The sequence below is a fragment of the Passer domesticus genome, chromosome 7 (assembly GCF_036417665.1).
Source record: "Passer domesticus isolate bPasDom1 chromosome 7, bPasDom1.hap1, whole genome shotgun sequence".
Lineage (NCBI taxonomy): Eukaryota > Metazoa > Chordata > Aves > Passeriformes > Passeridae > Passer > Passer domesticus.
Window position 1 is genome coordinate 5,102,327 of NC_087480.1, and position 24,118 is coordinate 5,126,444.

The 24,118-nt window shown below is 47.8% G+C and overlaps 1 protein-coding gene across 2 annotated transcripts; it reads right to left on the reverse strand.

Moving 5' to 3' along the window:
- Positions 1 to 6,923: 6,923 nt before the first annotated feature.
- Positions 6,924 to 18,777, reverse strand: LPAR4 (lysophosphatidic acid receptor 4). Of its 2 annotated transcripts, none has more exons than XM_064426538.1 (2): positions 18,443 to 18,777; positions 6,924 to 8,599 (listed from the first exon to the last, which is right to left on the reverse strand). In XM_064426538.1, the coding sequence occupies exon 2, from the start codon at positions 8,444 to 8,446 to the stop codon at positions 7,400 to 7,402; it is 1,047 nt and encodes a 348-aa protein (XP_064282608.1). In that variant the 5' UTR covers positions 8,447 to 8,599; positions 18,443 to 18,777; the 3' UTR covers positions 6,924 to 7,399. The 2 variants fall into 2 exon arrangements, with proteins under 2 accessions (XP_064282608.1, XP_064282610.1); XM_064426540.1 differs by lacking the exon at positions 18,443 to 18,777 and adding an exon at positions 17,518 to 18,046.
- Positions 18,778 to 24,118: the final 5,341 nt, after the last annotated feature.

Here is a 24,118-nt window from a genome sequence, read left to right on the forward strand (position 1 = left end):
GGGACAATATGCTCTCCCAAGCAGGTGTTGTACAGCTCAAGGCAATATGGAGAGGAGAAAATGAGGCAGCCTCCCAAATCAATGTCATTGTCCTCCCCTCCTCAAAAAACAGAGGGACAAATGTTCTGTGAGCCCTGGATTTAGAAAGTATCAATGAAGGAGTTGTGTTTAAAGGGGGAATTGGAGGATAAGTATTTGGGAAGGAGTGGCTGTGGCAGGACAGTGTTTTACAGGTGTCTCCTCATCCTCAATCCTGCCTGTGATCCCTCACTGCTCTGCCAGTTTGGAATGATGAGGTAATAGATGGAAAAAGACAGGAATCTGAACTGCCAAAAAGTCACTTTTATGCCTAAATTATGACAAATTTCCCCAGTATTCTCCTTTCCCTTGGATCAGGATGTTCCATCATCCGTGTCATCTCACAAGTGGGAATGGGGTTGGAAAATGCCAAATTATTCTCCTGAGTAACCCTGGGGGAAGGAGCTTTTCAAATGAAATCATTTGCAAGGCAAAATCTGGAGGTGAGTGCAGGAATTTCAGTGGGATCCTCTGGGCCCCTGTCTGTGGCCTCCAGCTGTCCCTGTGCCAGGGGGAAAACAGCAACCCTGAGCCAGAAAGAGAAAATTCCTCCTCCAGGTATTCCAGGATGTGATTGTTGGACTTAGGACTGAAATTTGTCCTTTAATAAACCTGAACCTTTTTCCTGCCCAAACCTGAAAATGAGGCAAGGTCTCAAATCCCTTCCTGGGCCTGTCAGGCAGTTCCAGGCCAGGCTTAATCCTGGTTTTAAGAGGACTTTTTGCTCATTTGCTGGAAATTTGGGCTCTGATGGCTCCACAGTTGTGTGAGCGAATCTCAGCTCCACTGTGACCTGGAGCTCTGAGTGGTGCTGATCATGTTATAAATAACAAAATATCCCCTGGAGCTGCACAACCAACACCTGGCCCTGCTGGGTGATGACCTGGGCTTATCCCAGGCTTATTTTGGGGGGTTTTCTTTAGTCCAGGCTTTCAGTGTGTAATAGACAGTTACAGAGCAGCCAGAATTCATCATGCTAATAGTGCCACAGTGCCACTAAAACAGGTTGTTTTTTTTTTTTTTCTTTGTGTGACCTATGTAAATTTTGTAAATTATCTCCCATCTCTTTATCTGTGCAGCAGGAGATCTGAGACACCTCTTGCACAGCACTTTCCTCAGCTCCCTAATGCAGCTAATATTGATTTAGGACATAAAACAACACCTCCCCTGGGAGTCAGCTGCTAATTCAGTGTCATCCATGAGGTTCTCAGGCTCCCTGAGTGAGATTTCAACCCTCCCTGGAGCTGAGAGGGCTTTTATTCCATGGCACTTCCAGGGGTAACACAAAGGCCAGCTTTGGAAGCAGCACAGCCCTTCCAGGGGTCAAAAGATATTTTTAAGGTTAATTTTATTCTGCTAGCAGTGTGTCATCCTGTGCAGGAAAGATGAGAACTTGGGGAAATATAAATTAAAATGGTTCAGTGCAACTGCTTGGTTTTTTTTCTGTGTGTTGTGGTCTTAGAAGTGATCTCAGGAATGAGTTCCAAGAAATTATTCCATGACTGCAGAGGTGATTTGGGTTAATGATGGAAGAAATGGGGGGATTTGTACAAACCAAGGAAAAGGCAAGACCAGTTTCCATGCTGAGGGTTTCCAGGAAAATCTCCATGTGTGCTGGATGTACCCAGGATTTGAGAGGGCTACAGAGAAAGTGAAATTTAAATATTATTCCAGCTAACACTATGTATTTATGTAAGTCAGGGTAAATGAGAACACTCACACGTTCTGTTTTTGCAGAAAAAACTTTCCTTTTTCATTATCCACACACATCCACAGAGATACAGAAAAGAGCAAACAGTGCAAAACATGGGCGTTGGTCACTTCTATACAATATTTACATTGCTCAAATCCCTCAGGCAGGGAAAAGCCAGCCCAGGGTTTTCTTAGGAACTGGACAGTTTTCTTGGAAAACATATGCCAAGTGATCCCAAAAAGAAACCACCCCACTCCTTGCTTGTCCCAGTGGTTTAGGGGTGTGAAGGTCCTGGTGCTTTGCATGGAAATTAAATTTAAGGATTAAAATCAAGGACAGCCAGCAGTGTTAAATGTTAGTCTTAAGTGATGTTAAAGTGTTAGCTTGAAGTGTTGTTTTCCAGAGGGAAAAAACAGGAACAGCTCCATGTTTTGTTGTGAAATGTGAACATTTTATAGGGCTTAAAATCACTGTTTTAAATCACGGAATGGTTTGGGTTGGAATTGGCCTTAAAGACCTGGGCAGGGACACCTCCCACTATCCCAGGTTGCTCCAAGCCCCATCCAGCCTGGCCTGGGACACTTCAGGGATTTCACATCAGGCAGAACGAGCCTTTAAACACAGCCAGGTCCTGACAGAGCAAACAGGAAAGGGAGAACATTCCCATGGTTGGAATCTGTACCCAGAGAAAAGGAGTTTGAGCACTCTTGTGGGAAGCAAAGATGTCCTGGGTAGATCTTCCTCACCTGCTTGAACCTCCCACAAACCTGAATTTCTCCAAGTGGCTTCTCCATGGCACAGAATTTCAGGGAGATGCAGGAGATATGTACAAATGTCACAACAGCATGAGAGGGAATGGCCCCAGGTTGTGCCAGGGGACGTTTAGATCGGATATCAGGAAAAATTCTTTCACCAAAAGGGTTGTCAAGTACTGAAACAGCAAAGTGATGGAGTGTCCATCCCTGGAAGAGTTCAGAAAATGTGTGGATGTGACACTTGGGGACATGGATTTGTGGTGAACATGGTAGGGCTGGGTTGATGGTTGGACTTGATGATCTTGGAGGTCTTTCCAACCTTAATTCCATGATTCTAGGGGTGATTTATGGTCCTTGGAGTGTCAGAGGGCACACACACAGCTCAGACCAGCCTGGGCTCTGGGGTCAGCCTGGGGGCAGCATTCAGAAATAAAAATTACAGCTTTCCTGGAATTACAGCAAAAACAAGGCTTGGGCTGCTAATCCTTGGAGAACAGCTCTGCCTCTCTCTTCAGTTAATGCTGAGCACCAAAACCTGCTTAGTGGAGTGAGGGCTGCTTTGTTCCTGCCCCCAATTCCTGCCCCAAGAGCTCTGTGGACACACCAAAGCTTTGGGGCTGCCCCAAAGGACACCTTCACAGGAGAATTTCCTGCCTGGACAGCAAACCTTCCCACTGGGAATGGCATGGAATGTCTGGGGAGCTCTGCAGGGCCACAGCTCCTGAGGAGGCTGTCAGAGGTGCTGGGTCTCTCCGGCACAGGGAAATTCCTTCTGGGTCATCCATTTATTTTTGCTGGGTGAGGAGTGGAGCCTCCCTCCCTCATCCATGGAGAACTTCAGGGAGAACCACCAAAAAAACTTCTCAGGGTTAGTTTTAGAGGTATTTCAAGGCTGGATCCGTGCAGGGAGCAGGGACAGGAGGAGAGCCTGGCTGATGTGCATGTGCAGCACAGGAACTTTCCCTCCCTCTGGCTCATCCAAGAGCTAATCCATGACTTTTATACCTGATTTGTGCTGCCTCTTTGCCCTTGTGGTTCACAGAGGTGGCTCTGGGTAGTTTGCACTGATTGTGCAAAGCTGGTGGAGATTTTCACAAGATTTACCCAAGACCTGGCACCTTTCACCCATTGTAGGGCCCGTGGTGGCACCGAGAGGAGCTTCCCTGGGACTGTAGAACAAAGCCCTGCTTCCCCCTGTGGATTGGCACAGAATTTCACAGGTGTGGGCAGCCCAGGGTGGGTTTGGGCTGGGCAGAGGGCCCAGGAGCCTTTTGGAGCTGCAGCTTTTCCAGCTGGGCAATGGGTTGCAAAGCTGGTGAATGAATGTTGTGGGAGGACTGGGGAATGGGAACAGGGAGCTGGCTGGGAGCAGGGAAATCCATGATTAATGTTTGTTTAGGATCTCTGGGTCCTGTCTCAGCCTCAGCTGAAGGCAGTGACGTTTAATTAATTTGATTTTGTTTTTAAACTTGAAGTTGTGGTGTTGTCTTTGCTGACAGCAGCCCTCTGTCAGGGGGAGGAACACTCAGCTGCCCCTCAGCCAGAAAAGCTGGGAATCCACTTTTCTGCCACCCTCTCCTCCCAGCTTGGCTTTGCTGACATCTGAAAAATGACTTTTCCTCTCTCTGAATACATAATTGGTTATTTATCCACAAACCATGGAGTGTGTACTCGGTGTACCTGACCTAGAAAAAACCAGATTAGTCAAGACCTGTCCCAGCAGATGTGAGTGTCAGTCATTATGTGATCTCCATATAATTTATGAGGTCTTAAATTACAAAATAATGGATCTTTTCAGTTGGCATTTTGGCACGGGATGATAGGATTACATTTTATGTGAGAGTATCCACCACAGCTCTTGCCACATAAAACTGCAAACAGAAATTTGTAAGCATTGGCACTGGTTTGGCTCCCAAAAAGACACCCATTATGCTGGGATTACAGGCAGGCCATGGATGTGGGGCCTGGAGCTTGTCCAGTCCCAGGCAGTTCTTTCCCTCCTCTCTTTCCTTCAGAAGCCCAGACAGTGGTTTCTAGCCTGGATTTTTCTTTCTTCCCTTGGATTTTACCAGAGGAAGGGCTGTGGAGCACACCCAGAGCAGAAGGCGTCTCAGGACTCTGGAAATGAGAGATTCTGCAGCCACCAGGCATGAGAACAGCCCTGTCCCACAAAGCTCCCAAACCCCACAAACTCTAGAATCTCTTCTTGCTTTGCAAGTGTAAAGCAGTAGCTTTAAAATAAGATTTCCAAGCTGGCAGTTGGATGTTTCCTGCTGAGAACAAGCTGAGGGTAAACAGGTTTCTCATCTCTGTAAATCTGAATTAAGCAGGGCTTTGCCTCAGAGAAGAGCATTTTCTTATGTTCCAGATATTTTTCTTGCAAGGAGGGAGATGTTTTTAGGCACAGGGTGGGATTCTTGGGGCTGTCCTGTGCAGGGCCAGAAGTTGGACTTCCAGGATTCTTGTGGGTCACTTCCACCTTGGGATATTCTGCGGTTCTAAATGCACCCTCAGTTTTTTAGTGAATTCTTCTCAGTCTCGTTCCTTCTCTCTCCCACCCCTAGAAATGAAACTCGTTAGTGAATTCTTCCTGCTCTTTTTCCTTCCCTCTCTCATCCCTAAAAAATGCACTTGTGTCTCATGAAGTCCAGTTCCTGGCAGGGTTTGGGATGGGGTGCCCCATTTCTCACAGAGTCTGGGGTGTGTCAGAGCTGCTGATGGTTCCCAACCCTCCTCTCTGCCATGGGATGAAGGATTTGCTCCTCAGGGAGAACTCTGCCTGTAGGGAGCCTGGCAAATCCCTCTTTGCCTTTTGATCTGAAGGGAACAACTTCTCTGAAATGCACACATTTCATGGCGAGGGTTGAGATGGGCTGAACAGCCAAAGGAAATATGGATTTTAAAATTCTCTGTGGAGAGTTTGGGTGCAGGAGGAAAGGGGCACAGGCAGGAAAAGTGACAAGGCACTGGTTAAATGGCAAATATTGCTGCTTCCTAAAGCCCAGCTCATCCCCTGGGCTGGAGGTGAACCTTTCCCAGCTGCTGACAAATTCCCTGTCATTGCCTGTCCCTTGTCCTGCCACACTGACCTCATTCCACCAACTTTCTTCAATGATCTCTCCCTGTTTTCACATTCTTCTGCTCCAAAGTGCAATTGTGTGTGGGTTTAATCTCCAGAACAGCCTCCCAAGCCAGTCCTGTGTGCAGGTTTCCAGTAAATGTTGCTGTAACTCGGAGCTGAAATAGAATATTTTGGCTGCTCTCATGTTCTCTGTCTATAATGAGTTGATCATATGCTTTTCTCCAGTAAGTGACATTTTAGGGCTGAAATAGAATCATTTTTGGGGTCTTTCAACCTTGGTTAGCCACTGACTTTTTTATTCAAAGTGAATGCAGTGCTAAATAAATATTCCCTTGGAAGCATTAACATTTTACAGCTGAATTCTTCTCACATTTAAACCTCTGTTGTTTTAAATGATCACATTTGAGGTCCTGCTCTCATATCTCATGAGGCTTCATCAGAGAGACTTAAAATAGAGTTGACTGGAAAACATCTGCTCAATTAATAATTTGTCTCTTTTTTTAGCAATAATTCCCTAGAAGTAGCTTTGCCATGGTAATGTAGCTAACAAGTTGTAACTTTATATTTTTTCAAATGAAATTGTTCTCCTCATTTCTGTGTCTTACACTTAAGAATGAACCAGCCTGGGAAGGGCTGTAGAGCTTCAAACACGAGCCAAGAGCTGGAGAAAGGAACCAGGTGGTAAAATGCAACACATACAAATAATTAATTTTCCATATATTTCTGTAATCTATAAAAAGAAAGGTAATAAATTAATTGGAAAACAAGACAATATTGCTGTAACCAGCTAAGAAAAGAGTGCAGCAAATTGGTTTTTGAGTTACCTTGAGGCCCTAAAAACCCATTAAGCAATCACAGATCCTCCCTCAGTTGGGTGCTGTGACACCACTTGTCCATATTTCAGTGGGGTCAGCATTTCTGGGCTTCACCTGCCTCAGCTTCTGGATGGGAGCTTTGCCCTTGGAAGAACTCTGGGGTTCCAGGCCCTTCTCCAGCTGACTTTACAGTCCAGCCCTTCCCAGAAATAGTAATTTAATCCTCTGGGATATAAAAGCCCAGGTGCAACAGATCATTAATGAGCTCTTTACTCCTCCCCAGATGTGGCATTAAAAATAATCAAATAAATTAAATGACAGCTTAATCTGATAAAAATGAAACTTCATCTTTCAAAACTGTAGTAATAATTATCTTTTTTTTCTTATTATCTTTTCTGTCACCAAGCAACTCTTTTGCCTAATTGCTAAACAATTATTTACACTTCAAAGCTCTCCATAAATTCCAGTCTCTAGGAAAACCAGGCTCTGCACTCTGGCAGTGGAGTAAGGAAAAGCCACAAGCTTTTATTATGCCTTTGTAAGCAAACATACATATTGTGGGAAGTTACTGAGTTAACATATGACGATGAGGATGCACCTGCAGAAGGCAGAAATATTGGCAGTAATCTCTAAAAAAATGAAATTTTCTATTTCCCAACTGGTCCCATGTCAACTGCTGAGGGGAAAAAATGCCAAATGTTGGCATCTTCTGGTTAAAGAAGCTGTTCTGTTCCCTCCTGAGTTGATGCATGTGTTGTAGCCTATCCATAATCTCCAAAGGGAGATCCATTGGGATTTTCATGCTTTGTGTTCACCTGTGGAACGTGGTGGGACCATCCCAGTGCGAGGATCCGTCGTCCCCCAGCAGCTTTTCTTCATTAACCCCACGTGTGAGCCCCCGTTTTCTGGAGCTGCTCTTTGCCACGTGCTGTTAATCAGGAGTTAATGGGGGGTAACTCCCTGTGTAAACATCTCCCTAGAAATGGGATTCAGATGTGGGATCTCCCCCGTTGGTGATGGCCTGGTCACTGATCTCATCCTGCGGCGCCGGCAGCGCCGTCTTTGTGAGCGGCATCTCTGTCTTGAAGAGAGAATCCATTTTGATCTGGGTTTTGATGTTGAAGGACTTCTGGAAGGACTCGGAGGTGAAGTAGTAGATGAAGGGGTCAAAGCAGCAGTTGAGGGTGGCGATACACAACGTGATGGGATACATGGTCCTGGCAAACCTCTCCAGGGAGCAGTTGGCGATGGCCTGGGAGCGCACGAGCGCGTACAGGAACAGGATGGAGTTGTAGGGGACAAAGCACACGACGAAAATGGCCACGTGCACAATGATCATCTTCAGCACTTTCTCCTTGTTCGTCCCAATCTGGGACAGGGTGGCCGGCTTCCGTAAAGTCCGGAGAACCAGCGAGGAGCACGTGAGGTTGAGCAGCAGAGGGATGATGAATCCCACCACCTCAATAAATATGGTGATCTTGGACAGGTAGGTTTTCCAGATCCTTTTGGAGAACCCTTCGAAACAGGTGGTGCTGGTGTTGGACACGTTGGTCGTGGAGAACAGCGAGGCCGAAATTCCGCCGCTGAGGACCAGGATCCAAACGCCGGCGCAGACGATGGCGGAATTCCTCCTGGTGCGGATGGTGCGGGAGCGGAAGGGATACACGATGGCCAGGAAGCGATCCACGCTGATGCAGGTGAGGAACAACATGCTCCCGTAGATGTTGGTGAGGAACGCCGTGCCCGAGATCTTGCACAGGCTGTCCCCGAAGGGCCAGTGCCTGTTGAAGTTGTAAAAAATCTTGAAGGGCAAAGTGAAGACAAAAAGCAAGTCTGAAACCGCCAGGTTGGTCATGAAAATGGCCGTCTCGCTCCGCATCTTCATCCGGAAGAGGAAAACGAAGAGGGAGGCGCAGTTTGTGATCAAGCCAAGGATGAAGACCACGCTGTACACGGCTCCGTACAGGTTGTACTTGAAGGAATCATCTGTCAGGCAGGTATGGTTGTTGCTGTGGTTTCCCATGCCAAGTCTGGGATGGGCTTCCAAAGGCCTTCAAAGTCTACTTCAGTGACATCCATAAAATAAGGCAGGGAGCTCGTCCCTTCCCGAAGGAACACATTCCAGGGAGGTGGCTGGACTCCTTCCTAGCGCATCTCCCTCATGGATCCTTTCATCCTAAAGGAGAGAGACAGAGCTGCCATCAGTCTTGAACCAAAGTGGCTGTGCAAGAGAAATTCCCAAATTAATGGATGTGCAAACAAGAGCAGGAACTAGTTTTCAAGCTAGTCTTTACAAATTCCACTATTATTGGGGTTTTTCCCAGTTGGAGACGGAATTTATTGAATCTGGCCTTTCCTTCCACCACTCCCTCATCCTCCTGTTTGAAGGAGAGTGATCTGAGCAGCCAGGTCTATGGAAGGTGTCCCTGTCCATGGCAGGGTGTGGAACAATGGCTTTAAGGTCCTTTCCAACTCAAACAGTTCTGTGATAATTCCAACATTTCCCTTGGAAAGGTTTTTCTTTAAAATCTGAGATGGAATTGGCCCATTATATTTGGAAAGAAATTTAACAGAATTAAACATATGAAATTTTGCCCTAAACCTGTAACAGGAGGAGAAAAGCTGAAAGTTGTAATGTTTGCTTTAAACTGTGCACAAAGGCGAGTTCTGGATTTTCAACCTTTTTTGATGCAAAGTATTAAAAAACCCACCAAAATCTATGATAAAGAAGAGCTGCTTTGCCTTTTTTCCCCAGTTGAAAATAGGAACATCCTTACAGATGTTTTCCAAAGTGGAAAACTGTTGTAGTTCAGAAATATTTACCAAAAACACTTCCCAAAGCCATGTTTCCTTTTTTTCCCCTGCTTTAAAATGTCTGCAAATATGGTATTACTTCCAAAAGGAATTTTTTTGCAAGTGTAAAACTTTCCCAAGAAAGATTCCCCTAAGCTGTACCAACAGCTGCTTTTCATTCCTACTCTTTGTCGAGGTTTGGAATGTGAAATTTGGGAAATGTCATGGACTACACTCTTGTAAGACTTTGTCCCAACTCAACAAGCTTTGGAGACAGGTGAAGTGAGCATGTTTTTTTACTTGGACATAGGTGCTTCCTGAACTCCCTGGATCATCTCTCCTGGCTATTTTAAGTATTTTTAATGCCTGTGGGAATAATTCCTTGGAAATTCTCCTCGAGGAAAGTCCCTCTGGAGCAGGAGGGTTTGTGAGTTGGATCATGAGCTCAGCACTTCTTGGAAATGTGGAGCAAAGTTGGGTCACGAAGGGAAAGACCTTTTCCTTACAAACTCCAGCCAACCAAATAAGGACTAGTTTGGAATCTCCTCGTAATCTAAGAAATTTAGGAGCTACAACTGGGAGTAGTTTGGAGGCGAAACCCTTGTGAAGAGTGGGATCCTTTCCAGAGTGAACCCCTGACAGAGGAGTTTCAGCTCCAAACCTGTCACTGAGTTGTGTTAAAGGTTGCAATGGCAACATATAAACAAATAAAATGGAAAACAAATCATGTTTTCGAGACGATTTGGGATGCAAATTATCAAAATCAGATGTTTTCCGTATGTTTTCATCCTGGGAGTTCTCGCATGCAAGCTGACAGCCTTGCTGGTAAAATGGCAAGTGTTGGGAAAGCTGGGATAGCCACGGCTTTGCCAGGTGGAAGGGGCAAATTCCTCACCTGGGAATGCCTGGAGAACCACAGGATTCCCAAAATCTGGTGCTGTGACCCCGGGAGCAGGCAGCACCTCACCTTTGCACCTGGCAAAGTAGTGAGAAAGGAGGATGCCCAGATCTGCCTCCTCAGATGACTCCATCCTTTGGACATCCAAAAAGATGAACTGGAACTTGGAGGTCTCTCCTGTGGAGAAGGTTTCCTCCTAAATTCATAGTTAAATGAGCTTTATTGAGAAACAAGCTAAAAAACCAATATCAAACATTTAAATTTATGGGAAGAACAGGCGCAAAATCTTAAACGTGGGATTGAACTCACTTTCTTTGGATCTGGGGTAAAAGGAAAAAAGGAAAGATCTTGCCTGAAAGTTCAAATGCCTTTAAACAAGAGCAAAGTTGGATTGGAAAGCTCACATGAACTCCAACAGGAATAGCTGAGCTTTGGCTTAACCTTCAGCCCAAAGCACTCAATCCTTGGCTTGGAGCTCCCTCCCAGTGCAGACACTCCCTGTTATCTCCATCAGGAGTTTTGTTTATGGAATGTGACTCCCTGGGTGGGTGAACCCCAGGTGTGCCCCACTCTCCTGGTCCAGGGTCCACTCTGGGTCCTGCTGGGGAGATCTCAGAGGGGTTGGGTGTCCTTGGGAACAGCCTGGGAGCCCAGTGGAAACCTCACTTTCCAGCCTGGCCTGGATTTGGGCAGTTCCTCAAGAGCCAGGTTTGCAAGGTGCCTTTGGAACTCTCACCTTTGCTCCTGACCAAGTGCTGCCAGCAGCCTGACACAGATACTCCTCACACAGGAAAAAGGATGCTCCATCTCCTGACTCTTTTCTCCCTGCTCTGCTCCAGACAGCCCCAAGGTCAAATCCCGTTTTTTCCAGTGTCTAATCTCTGGGAATTGCCTGCCAGCAATTGTCTAGTTAACTTATGGGCTTTAAAATACAGCCTGCCTTGTTTACCTATGGAACCCTGAGGTGTTTAAACAAGCTGACAAGTGGCTTTGAAATCCAGCCATGTGCTTTAAATTCTGTAGGACGAGTCCACAGATTGAGTTTTCCGAGTGAAAAATTCCCTTTCCTTCCTTTCCACTATGGATTAAAGCAGTGGGATGTCTTCATGGACACCACGGTCACTACTGCTGTTGCCTTGCTGGGAAAAATAAAGCAATATATTTTTTAAAAACTCAGTAAATACAGGATGACAAAGTAGTGGTTTTTTTTCTATTTCAGGCAGGGCAAAGCTTTAAATCCTATATTTCAACTGGAGGCTGGTCCAGGAGGGGAGGAATGTAATGGAATAAACCCCCTGTTTAGTGTGATAAAATTCAGAATATTCTCTCTCCTAGCAGGGATGGTATCAGCAAACCTCCAGCAGCCATCCCTCACAAAACCCTGTAACTCAGAGCAAGGTTCAGCAGAGTAGCTCCAGGCTTTGCTCTTTTACAGTACAAATATCCCATCCTCCATGGACTGAAAAGAGAGGAAAACTTGGTGTTACTTCCTATGGTGCCTGAGTATCCTGTTTACAATTCCTGTATTTCCTCCTCCCAGCACCCCAAGACACCTCCAAACTGCCAGACTGCAGCTCCATCCAGAGGAGCTGTTTGTTAGAACAGCAATTACTGCAGGGGAAGAACAAATTTAAAACCAGCCCCTGTCATTCCATTATCCCATTCTTCCTGCTCCACACTGATCCTGTTCTCCACATGTGCAGCAAGCTGAGGTCAGAAAAACACCAGCGTGGAGTTTGGGGCTGGCATTTTTGGCATCATCACATTTTCTTTTAGTCATGTGAGATGTCAGATGAGTGGAACTTTATCAGTCTGGACGTGAAGGACACCCTGTGTGTTCATCTGAGCTCTGGGTTTGGGGGGTCTGGCACAGCCCTGATGGGAAAACCTCCCAGAGCTGAAGGATCTTTGCTGGATTATCACGGTGTGTACTCAGGTTATCTCTTAGATCTTGAGAAACAAAGGTTTATAGGTAGAGAAGGCAAAACCTGCAGGACAGTGGGGTTTGGGGAGGTTTGTCTGGGTTTTCTGTCAGGTCGTGGCACCACTCCTTGTGTTTTGATAGAATCTCAGCCTCCAGCCTTGGAAATAAATCGGGATTTTCCTGGGGCACAGCAAGAGCTTTATTTCTGCCTTCTCCTGACAAGAATTCCATTCACTCCAGGGTTTGCAGCTCCCTGTTCCTCACCCCTTGCTACAACGTCTGCGGGATGGGTAACTCACTCCCACCACGGAGCCCAGGGTTACAGCTTTACAACAAACTCAGCTCTGCAGCTTCTTGGCGTTTATTTCCTTCCTTTGTTCCACTTTAATTAGGCAGAAGGTACAAATAAGGGGTTTTTTTTTGTGGGGAGATGTTTGGGGTTTTGGCAGATTTTTGCAGAGATGATAATTCTGTGTAAGTCTGTAGGACTTGGGTTCTTTCAGACTGGTGACTATAGATAAAATAAGATTAAGTGCAATTGTTTGAATAGATAAAATCAAAACTGTTATATATTTTTTAAAAAACAAAACCTTCTTCTATCTGAAAAACTGAACATCTCAGTTCCTGCAATGGAAGTTCCACTTAACTTCTACCTTCTTTTTTCAGTAAAAGTTGGTTTTGTTCGGGAAGAGCTCTGAGAGTGTGAACTGGCAGCAGCTTTAAGGACAAACCTCCAGTCTGGGGCAATCTGGTGGCTGATTTTTCCCTGTTGGAGGTTGCCAGGGCAGGAGCTGGTACTGCACAGCGATGTTTTCCCAGCGCCAGCAGCGTGGGTTTATGGAAAGCTGGAGCAGGTGATGCTGGGTCTGGCTCCTCCAGAGCAAGGTGTAGGGATGGGAAATAGCTTGGGACACCAATTTTGGGGTTGGGCTCAGCTCGCTGAGCGGCCGTGAGTGCTCCATCCTCCCCGGAGCTCCTGGCACATCCCCAGTTTTCCTCCCCGGTGCAGCAGGAGCGAGGGAAGGCCGGGATTAGAGGGTGGGAAGCGGAGCAGCTGCCTGTAAACAAAGCTCCATTGAGGATCCGAAGCGCTGGGAAGGAGAAAACGCTTTAATCTCTTTCATTTCCTAATCCTAAGTGATGTACTGGAGAACAGTGGGGAGAGAGCAGACACAAGTGGGACTTTGAAGTCCACGGAGGTTTGTGGAGCTTCAAAGGGCCATTCTTGCCGGGGGAATGGGGACGTTTGCGGGTGATTAGCCTAAAAAACAGGGCAGGAAGGCTCTTATTCATGGCTTTGACACTTATTGTGCTCAGTGTCGCCGGACCTGGCGGTCCCCAGCCCTCGCTGCCACATCGAATCCTGTACCTGCGGGAAGCTGGGGTTGGGAGCCTCGCTTCAGCCAGGTTCCAGCAGGTGGTTTTTCGGAGAAAAACCCGAAATGTGGGGTTGCTTGGGGAGGCACCGCCTGTCCCCGAGGCGGGAGTGAGCGCAGGGATGGAGGGAGCCGGCGGGCGCTGCTGTGCCCTGCTCTGAGCTCCTGGGACCCTCACAGCCCCCCCGAGCTCAGCAGCCCCTCTCTCCTGTGCAGCAGGACCCCGATTTAATTCTTGGGATGGAGCAGGGAAGGAAACCTGAGCCTCTCAGCCCGAACCCTAAAGGCGCTCTCCTCTTCTCTTCCCTCATTTTTTCCCCCTCTCTTTTAATTGCTCAGCACCGCCGTTGTCTCCTCGCTGTCCTCCGAGACTTACAAAGCATTTCCTGCTCGTGGTGCCTTCCCTGGGCTGTATCTGTTTTGGATTGAGCTAATTAAAATGTTTCCTTCAGCAGAGATTCGCGAGCTGCCTTACCCCACATCCAGCCACTGATCCTCGGGGCATGACTCTCCTTTTGTTTGCACTGAGAATGTCTCTCTCCATTTACATCACCCTTTAACCCTTGGCGTGCTCTGCCTCTCCCCATCCCCTGCAGCCCCCGGAGGGGCTGGGCCGCAGCCAGGAAACGATGGGATTCACCCCAAACTTCTCGGCGAGGTTTGCATTATTTAACACTTGTAAGAGCGGCTTTTTTTGCCCGGCCTTTGGTGCTGGAATGCTGCTTGTTTGGAGCCCCAGGGATTGCTGGATAATGGCAGCGCTGGCTTCAATAGAGAAGATTTAGATGCAAAGAAAAGCTGATGAAGTGCTGAAAAGCAAAGTTACCCTGTCTGACCAGGTTGTTTTCACCCAGGAATAATGTTTGTGGTAAAGGTTGCCGTGTCCTTGATGTAGCTCTGGTTCATTACAAAGTGTGGCTAATGAAAAAAAAAAAAAAAAAGGAAAAAAAAAACCAACATAAAAAATAAGAGACTCCTGTTTCCCTGAGCCACTGGGGACTCCAACAACAGGCCTGGGTTTATTTGCTCACAGCTCCGAAAGGTTCCCAGTCAGCAGCCTGCCCAACAAGCTGCCTTTCTTCGCTTTCCCTGACACAATTTCCAGTGGTTCCTCGGCCATCCCTTGGCTTTTTGGCTCCTTGTTGCCTTTCCTCGGCTCCTCCGAGCCACGCAGAGCCCTCCTGTCACCCCATCCTCATCCCCCTGGGCTGCATCCTCTGCACTCCCTCTGCCGGAATGGGAGAGCTGAACCTTCTCCTCCCATTGTCCAGAAATTATGGGCTTTTTCTGCCTTGCCTTGCCCCAAGAAGGTGCCAGCACAGCAGCACAAACACCAGTTTCACCCTGGCAAGGTGGCCTGGCTGGAGGGGCTGGCTGGATTCCTTTGGGTGCTGGGCCAGTCCTCCCATGGCTCTGGACAAAATCCGTGTTTGGGACCTTGAGGGATCTGTGCCCTGCATTTATTTACTGCAGGGAGCTCATCTAACAGGGCTTTTTTTTTTTTTTTTTTTTTTCTCTTAAATTGCTTTATCCTGAGGGGAAAAGGGGAAATTTTGAGGATTGTAGAATCCCAGGATGGATTGGGTTGGAAGGGAACTTAAAGCCTATCCTGTTCAATCCCTGCCATGGGCAGAGACACCTTCCACCTCCACACCTTCTCCAACCTGGCTTTTTCTGTAAAGTGGCAAAATAACTAAGAAATTACTCCACAATGCAGAAATATCCAATCTCAGCTGGTCAGCAAAGCTTCTGCAGTGAAACTTCTTAGAAATCAGATTTCTAATTATAAGATGAGGGCAAGGCAATGACATTTTGGCATCGTGCAAGGGCTGGATGCTGCTTTTCCTGCTAAATATGGTTATATCCATCTGTAAAATGTGCTGGGGAGGAAGAGGGTGAGTTGTCTGCAGGTTCAAGAAAGGAAAATGGGAATATTATGAAAGGAAAAGAAGAGGTCTGCTGTGGCTGTGTCTTTACAGCATCACAGGGTCTCTCAGCCTGATGAGCTCATGTTTTGACCAGAGAAAGGATCTGCTCTGCTGCCAGAACACACCTTTGTCTCAGGGCTCAGGGACTGATGAATGTCCCTTCATTTCACTTGCCAGGATAAAGAGATCTTCCTTTTCCTACCTACCAAACACATTACAAATAATCCAGCAAATTTTCCTGCAGCCAGGGTCAGCTCAGGCTGGTCTGGCTCCGGAGCAGGGTGGATCTTTACCCCTTTTATGGGGCTGAACTGGGAGCTGGTGCAGGAGGAAGCCTTGCAGAGCCACTGTCTGCTCTGGGAATAAAGAGCTCCTCTTTTCAGGGAGAGAATTTCCCTTCTGTGCAAAGTGGTGGCTCCCCTTCCCCGGGACTAAATCGGATCCTTATTTAGGGAGGAGGAGCAACGCGTGGAGGAGCAGAGTGAGGCTCTGCACGCAGGCTTGACCTGGAAAGACCTGCTGAGGGTGGCTGAGTGCTCCAGGAGCCATCCCCACCCTGCCCTGCCGGCTCCTTTGGGATCCTGGAGCACCAGTGCAGCCACACAGGCTGACCAGCAACGCCCAGCCATGGGGAAACAGAGCCCCAAATCCCAAACATGCTGTAAGCAGGGCGAGGGGCACGGATGGATCATGGATGTGGCATCCACCCAGATGGCTCCAAGTGCCACAGTGACAGAATCCCAAATTGCTTTGCCACGTCCCCTCCAACAGAGCAACAGGGCACCCTGTCCCCAGGATCTGGCCCAAGCTCTGGATAAAACTGCTTTAATTCCTGCTCCTGTGCTCCAGCCATGAGGTCACTGCTGGAGGACTGATCCATCTTCCAGCTGGGAGAGCATCCTCTCCCTGCCCAGGGAATGTTCCCATCCCTCCTCCTCAGCCAGCCCAGGTGCAGCTTTGCAGTTTCGTGCCTCATTGCAATGCCCTAAGTGAAGCTGAGTGCAGAACTGGGGCGTTTCTTGGGTTTGTCTGTGTGGAGCTGAGCTCTTGACCCTGGAATTTGGAAGACTTCGATTTTTATCAGTTGAGGAGGATTCTCATTTTTAGCCTCAAAGGATTCCAGTGAAATGTTTGCTCAGCCTCCTCTCCCACCCCCTTCCTCCCTCCTCTGTCTTTCAGGACTTTCTTTTAAAATGCAGAGGCTTTGAACCCCCCAAAGTACCAGGGTTTCCTGCCTGTTTTGTTTTTAGGGAATGCTCCTAAGGGCAAGAAGATGGAAAAGTACTACAAGGGGGGAATGTCCTTATCACCGAGCTGTGAACTTTGCACTTCCCATCCTCTGGATTTGACTGTTCTGTTCCTATAGGGCAGCAATACAAAAACCACACACAATTGTCTCCTCTCAAACAATGATTTGGGAATGTCATTAAAACCTCCAAACTCTTCCTGCAAATTTTTCTGCCATGTGCTTATATTGTGTTAAATCCTCTCTCTTCCAAACAGCAGAATCTTTAAATGTTCATAGTTCATTTTACTTCAGACACCCTGTTTTTTTTAGAGCTGTATTTGAATTTTCCTCATAGAATTTTGCAGCTTTAAGGGAGTAATTTTAGTCATGAATGGAGGCTGAAGCGAAAAATCAAATTTTTAAAGTTTTCCGTATAATATTTATAACTTAATTCCTATTTTTTTTAATATAGCTTGTGGGAGCCAGCCCTCCATTAAACGAAGGTGAATGCCACATTTCTATCCAACCCATTACAAGCCTGAAGTGTCTTTATGACACTGACTTCAAGTACAAAAGGAAGCTGTAACCAAGGCATCCTTTTCACAAACACACAACAAACAACAGGGCAGGAAAGTCCTAAACTTGTCACCTGCAGTGCCAAAACGGGAATCTCGATGGCAATGGAGAGTTTCGCCGGGAGTCAGAACCATTTCCATGCAATCTGCAGGAGCAACTCCAGAATTACTTTCCCAAAACTTGGAGCTCCTCTTTCTGCCTTTAAGCAGCCATGGCAGGGCTGGAGCAGGAGGAAGGGGAGTCTCCAGAGCAGGAAAACAGTGAAACCCGGCGGGATTCATCCCTCGCATCCATCCGAGCCTCCAGACCCCCACCCGGAGCTGCCCTGAAACCCGGCCGCTTTTCCTGCCCCGGGAACGGGGGGAACTCACCGGCACCGCCACCATTCCCACGGCTCGGGGCTTCCTCGGGATCCCTCCCTGACAGTCCTTTGTGTCCCTGGCCCACGGGCCGCGTTATTCCCCCGCGGAAATCCCACTTTGTGCGAGTTCAGCCGCTCATCGCCAAACTCCGCGCTGCTGCCCGGCCTTTGTTCCGAGCGGGATCGGGGCTGCCCAGCGCCGCTGCCACCGTGTCTGGGCAAAACGGGACGCAAGAATGGGCCCAATGTCTGGGCAGGGGCTGTGGGCAGGGGGAACTCCTGGGGGTCTCCATAGGAAACGCTTTCCATTGGGCAGGGATGTGTTATTAGCGCCGGAGCCCGCCCCGCCCCGGCTCTCCGCTGGGTCCCTCTCGCGGGGCTCTATCCATGGATTCCCTTCCAGAGCCTCTCCCAGCTCGGAATTAGCAGCTTAAGGACAGCCCGACAATGAGCAGCGCGGATTTCCTGAGCAATTAGCCGGGGGACCCGGCCTGGGAGAGCGTGCCCGATGGGAACGAGCAGGGAAAAGCTCCTCACTGCTCGGATTTTCCTTCCCGCGGCCGTAATTGTTTTGCCTTCCAATTAAAAAAAAAGTGAGGAACGGAGGGGGGAGCTGAGAGTGGGGAGAGCACTGGGTAAGATTAGGAAGCTGCAGAGTTGCAAAGTTGGAAATAAAATAGCAAACATTTCCCTGGGCAGATTTAGAAAGGCGCTGTTTGTTAGGCTGGGGGTTGTTGTTTTGTTTTAAATCTTCTCGGAGGAGCTGACTGGAACAGAGCCTTGCCCCGAATCGCTGGGCTCCTGCTGGAAAGCCGGTCAGCTTTCCTTCTCCATAATTACAAATACTCAGGGAAGCGTGGCTGCATCTGCCCGGGGGCTGCCCCCGAGAGCCGCGCGGGGAATCTGCCCAAAAACTGCTTCTTTCCCCCTCTTACCTTCGCTATCAGCCCTTCAGGTGGGGACGAGGCTCTTCTGGCAGCAGCAGCAAGGAGGCGGACGGTTCATTTTATTCCCTTTTCAGCCCTCTGTGCCTCCACGGGGCTGAAACGCCGGGGCTGCCGCTGAAGCCCAGCCTCCCCCCTAACGCGTCTCGCTCGCATTGTGTTTGTCTCTCCTCTTCCTCCGCTCTCCTTGGCTCTTCCCACAGGCAGCCAAGGCCAGTAAACAACTCATTGTGAGGCTGCGGTGGATGTGACTCCCCGGGCTGGTGGCCACCGTGGCTGGGTCGCCTCTGCAGCGCGGCCGGCTGCTGCCACCACGGGCTTTTATCCCTCCATGCAAATAACTTCCTGAATATCTCATGTAACAGCCCGGCAGCTCCGGGTGCTCAGCCCCAGCCTCCGCGAGCCCCCGCTTCCACGGAACGCAAAAAACAGGAGCGTGGGTTCGGAGTGAGAAGGGCGGCGGTGCAGATGTTTCCTGCTCCCGATGGGCAAAGGTCCATTTTTATTTGTTTAGTAAAAATAGAGGCAGGAAAGTGTGGGGGAATGGTGGCGGCGTGGCCGAAGGCATCGCTGTCCCTGAGTGTGGGGTGGCAGAAGGCTCAGGGTGGAAAACCCTCCAATATCACCAGTGAATTTACACAGAACCCAGTTTCGTGGCTGGTGGGCATTTTCAGGCGGCTGCATGGGAATGCTGATCCCTGGGGAGATGCGGCTGCTTTTCACACCCATTCTCATGCGACGGTGAGAGCTCTCAGTGGGAACCCATTGACCAACATTCGAAAGCTTTTTTTTAGGGGAAGAAGGATGCCAGGATGCTCTGACACAGATTAGGATGAGCTCCGTGAAACCTTTTCTCAGATTAACATCTTGAGTCTGACCTTCAAATCTGCCCGGTCTGGACAAACCCATTAGACAGGAGAGTGATGGACCCTTAAAGATTAAATGCAGCATAAATCTTAACCCAAAACTTCTGTGCCTCTTAGAGAATTTAGGCAGAATGTGGTGATTTGTGCCAACTTTGCTGCTGCTGGAACGGACCCAGGCAGCTGTGCCTGGCTGGGATGTTTGCTTTCTCTCCGGAGTTATTGGTTTAATTAAACTCTCCTGACAAAAGTCTTCAGCTGTTGGGAACTTGAAGGCCTGGAAGAACAACTCCTTGAAATGTTACAGGAGATTGGAAATGGGATTTATGCCCTTTGTGAAGTTCATCCTTCTAAACCACTGTAGTGATTCCAGCTTTGTATCCATCCGTGGTTGCCACTAAATCCAGAAGTTGTAGTGAGCAGGTTGTTCAGTCACCACTCAGTTTAGGGTTTGGGTTTTTTTCTTCTTTTATAAGAAGCATTTTTTCTGCTACAGCCAGAACTAGAAGCTGGAAAAGTGCAATCTGTAGGTTGAGCCATAATGGTGTTCTCTAACCTGTAGAGATCACATAAAAAAAAAAAAAAAGAAAATTCCAATTTTGTCCCTATGGAACATAAAATTTTTGGTATTGATGAGAAAGAAAACATCTCCAGAGCAATATATTCCTGCTGCCCTCCAAGGCATTCAAAGTAATCCATGGATGCCTTTATCCTTCTCCTAAACAGGCCAAATGTTGTGCTATCAACCCACTCCGTGTATTTTTATTTAAATAAAAAAGTACAAACATTTCCAACACAGTGCCCTTAATAGAGGTTTATTTGCCAAACATGAAGAAAGGAGGAGGCTGCCTCTCTTCTTGGTTCCAGTTACAGAAGAGTGTTTGCTTTAAAATGGAAAAACAAGGAACAGACTCTGGGCTCTTCATCTCTGCACAACCCGTTTGGTGTCCCCACCCTGATCCCATGGTGCTCGTCCTAGACTTGGGACAGGGTGGGATTTAGTGAACCCTCCTTGTTAAAACATTGGCAGGACATCAATAATCTGGAGTTATTTTGGAAAACAAGGGAAACTGGGCTGTTATCTTGTTGGAAAGTGTGGCTGCTGAGAAGGCACAATGTTTGGAAGCAGAAGTTTTGCCCCCCTCTTTGCAGAATTTGCTGCCCGTGCACAGAAACCCCATGGAAATGACACTTCTGGGCTGTCTCTGGTTGTGTCAGGGCTGGAGTGACTTTGGGACTGGGATGTGCAATTCCCATTGATTTCAGCCAGCCAGGAACACCTGAATTTATGGGATAATTTTGCCCGGAAAACGAGCATATTGCATTTCCCGGTGATTAACACTTAATTCTTCTGCTGTCAAACCTGATGAGTATTTTCAGTCAATTGAGGCTTTCTTGTGCCAATTTTCCTACTTCAGGGCACTTAGGAGCCCTCCAAGGAGCCAAAGAGCAGAACCCAAATCCAGCTGGCATTTGGAGGCCACTGGAATATACATGACCAGGGCATTAATTTTGTTCCTTTATTGCTCCTTCCTTTCCTGCTCTTTCCTGCCCCAGCAGAACTCGTTTGTCATTTGGGCCTTAAATATTGCATGGCTTTGGTTCATCCTGAGGCTTCCATGGAGCCTTGCATCCACAGAATCCATGAACAGGCTGCTGTGGCACAAATGGAGCACCCAGGGGTGGCTTGGTGGCATCTGAGTGGTTTGGGAACCCTGCCTGGGGAAGGGGGTGCCCCCATGAACCCAAAACATCAACTTTGTGCCTCAAATGGTTGTATTTGGAATTTTTTGCCTGTCTGCAATGCATTCATGATATCCTGTCTCGTTCTCTCATCCTGTGGCACAGCTTCTAAAGGTCTCACACTTTTAAAGTATCAGCTTTAGGACCACAACTCCTGTGGAATAATGTTCAGTGTCTGGGTGACCCCAAAGGATCATTATTGGGGTGATTAAACCAACAGGTTTGATTGTGTTTGAACAGGGTGTTTCATTGAGGGTTTTTCCAGGAAAACTAAAGGAAAAGATCAGTAATAGTGGCATTTTTCTGGGGGAAAAGAGAAAAAACATCACTTTACAGAAACTAAGGTTGGTGATGGAAAAAAAATTAAAGGAAATTCCTGAACAGAACCAGATTGGCTGGGGCTTGGAGCAACCTGGGATAGTGGAAGGCATCCCTTCCCATGGCAGGGTGAGATTAAAGTTCCCTTCAGCCCAAACCACTCCACGATTCTGTGATTCTCTAAATCATTAATGCTGCAGAATTCCTAATGTTCCACGGTTTGTCAGGGCTTCCACCTGAAACATTTTCTGAAAAGTTTTATAACACAGCAATCAAAAATCTCTTTGGAATCAAATGGAAGTGCAAAGCACCATCTTTTTTCAATTTTGGGGGTTTTTTTAATAAGCATTTAGAAGAATTTTTAAATAATTTTAAGTGCTGTAGAAAGATGGCAGAGAATAAAAACAAAAGGGAAGCGCTCATTTGAAGCCGTCCCCTTGCAATTTTAAAAAGGCCTCATTTAAAAATCTGGGTTTGTTTATTTACCAGCACTTAACGTTCCATTACTTTCCTATCCAACAGAACTTTTTGCCAATAGATGCCAGGATATTTCTTCTCCAAATGTTTAGACCTTTCTGTATTTAATGCACTTAAGCAAAGGCAGGATCATGAGCTGCTGAAATTGGGGAAAAGGTAAAGTAAAAATTTGTGCTCTTTGCTGGGTCAGGTGGCACCAAGGCCTGGACTTGAATATCCCTCCAAACCTCCCATATTGTCCTCAGCCTTTGTTTTTATTTTATCCCTAATAAGCCAGGAGAGTCATCCCTGCAGACAGAGTCTTTCCGTCTCCAGCACTGATTGCTCCTTTGCTTTCCATGTCCTGCAGGAATTTCAGCTGGCTCTTCCAAGGTTGTCTAAGTAGTTTCAGAGCCTTTAATTCCTCTTGTTGATGGAGAAGGGATTCATTTTGCAGACTTCTCTCTCATTCTTCATCTTTCCCATAACATGGAGCAATTTCCAAGCACGACCACATCAAGCCCATGGTGTCTCCCTGCAGAAATCACATCCAGGAAAGAAATTCCTGGTTATTCTCTTCTCCAGAAACTCCCCATGTCTGTATTTTCTGTGGGATCTGGCTTTGTTGGCTCCTTTTCCCCAGCTCTGCCGGGACAGATCCCGGTGGGAATGGACACTGCTGTTTTGACAGGAGGATCCAGCTACTCCGAAATCTTATCCCCGGCAAAGGGAGCAGGTGTTTTCCAGCAGAGCCCGTCTGCTCCAGCTGGCCAGAGCCTGATTCCCAGGCTGTGACATCACTCCTGCCTGACGGTGCCCAAAGGGACACCAAAACACTTCCCTTGTTCTTCCCCTCCTGCAGAGTGGGGTTTTAATGAAAATTGGGAGAAGTGGAGTTGGTTTATTGGGTTTTTTCCTGAATCCTGGTGACTGCTCCTATTCCAGATGTGGTGGAGCCAGGTTTTTAGGCAGGGACAGTGGGTTGGAAGGTGATGCTGCCCATGGCACAGGGGTTGCCCTGGATGATCCTTGGGGTCCCTCCAAGCCCAGCTGTCAGTGCCAGCAGGAGGTCCCATATCCACATCTCATCCCCCACAGCTCCCCTGGGCTGAGGCTGTGGGATGGCCCTACCTGGAACATGACATCAGCAAGTGCTGCTGTTTTCCTAGAGAAAAATTAGTGTTTTATCACAAAAAAAAACCCTGGCAAATGTGGAGAGCCAGACTGGTGAGAAGAGCCACCACAGGGCAGAAATGGAGGGAGAAGACACCAACAGAGTTCATGCCCAGGGCTGGCTGCTGTTCCTAGGCAGAAGCACGGAGGGAGGTTAAATTTCAACAAATCCCGAGGACAAGAGAAATCAGGGAATTTATTCTGTGTTCTGACAGCAAAACCTCCCAGTTTAAGAGGGCTGGGAGCACCCCAAACAATCGAGGGCACAGCCAGGCAGGAGCACAATTCTGCTGGGCATGAATAGAAGGAAGAAGCAGCTGAATATCAGGAAATGTTTGGAACAATGCAGAGATTGGGCTTCGCTGGAGGCTCCCAAGGGAAGTGGTAAAAGCCACAAGGGCTGAATAATGGAAAACCAGACAAAACCATGGTGTGTATGTCATGGAGAGAAATCCTTCAGCACAGGCCTGGGGAATTGTCAGTCCGCAGGGAGCACAGCAGTGCTGTTGTGTTAATAAAATCTTTAAGTTTGAGTCACAGATTGGAGATTCCTTGTGAAGGAGGGAGGTGGGGAGGCCCTGGCACAGACTGCTCAGAGCAGCTTTGGCTGCCCCATCCCTGGAAATGTCCAAGGCCAGGCTGGAGCAACCTGGGACAGTGGCAGGTGTCCCTGCTGATGGCAAGGGGTGGGACTGGATGAGCTTTAAGGTCCTTCCCACCCAAACCAGTCTGGGATTCTGTCTCTTAACTCCAAAAATGAAGCAGTTTGCAGCCCAGGGCCCATAGGGAACTGTGTGCTTGTGCCCAGCTGGGCTCAAATGACCAAACTGTGCCTCACTTGTAGGACTTGGATTAGCAAAGCTCATTAGCAGAGCTAATCTTGCCCAGCCTGAGCTTTGCTGGTGCACAAACTCCCAGTGTTATGCAAATCCAAGCAGGTTTATTTGTGTTATGCCACCACTGTTTCTCTCCCGCTCTCCAGTTGTTGCTGGGACTTTGGCCTCCCCTCAGCCTCACTAATGGCAATTAAGCTCTTGGCAAAGCAGTCAAGGCTGTCTGCTCTGGGTTTGCTCCATATCCCTGAAAGATACAGAGAAGCATTTCCTTGTGAACG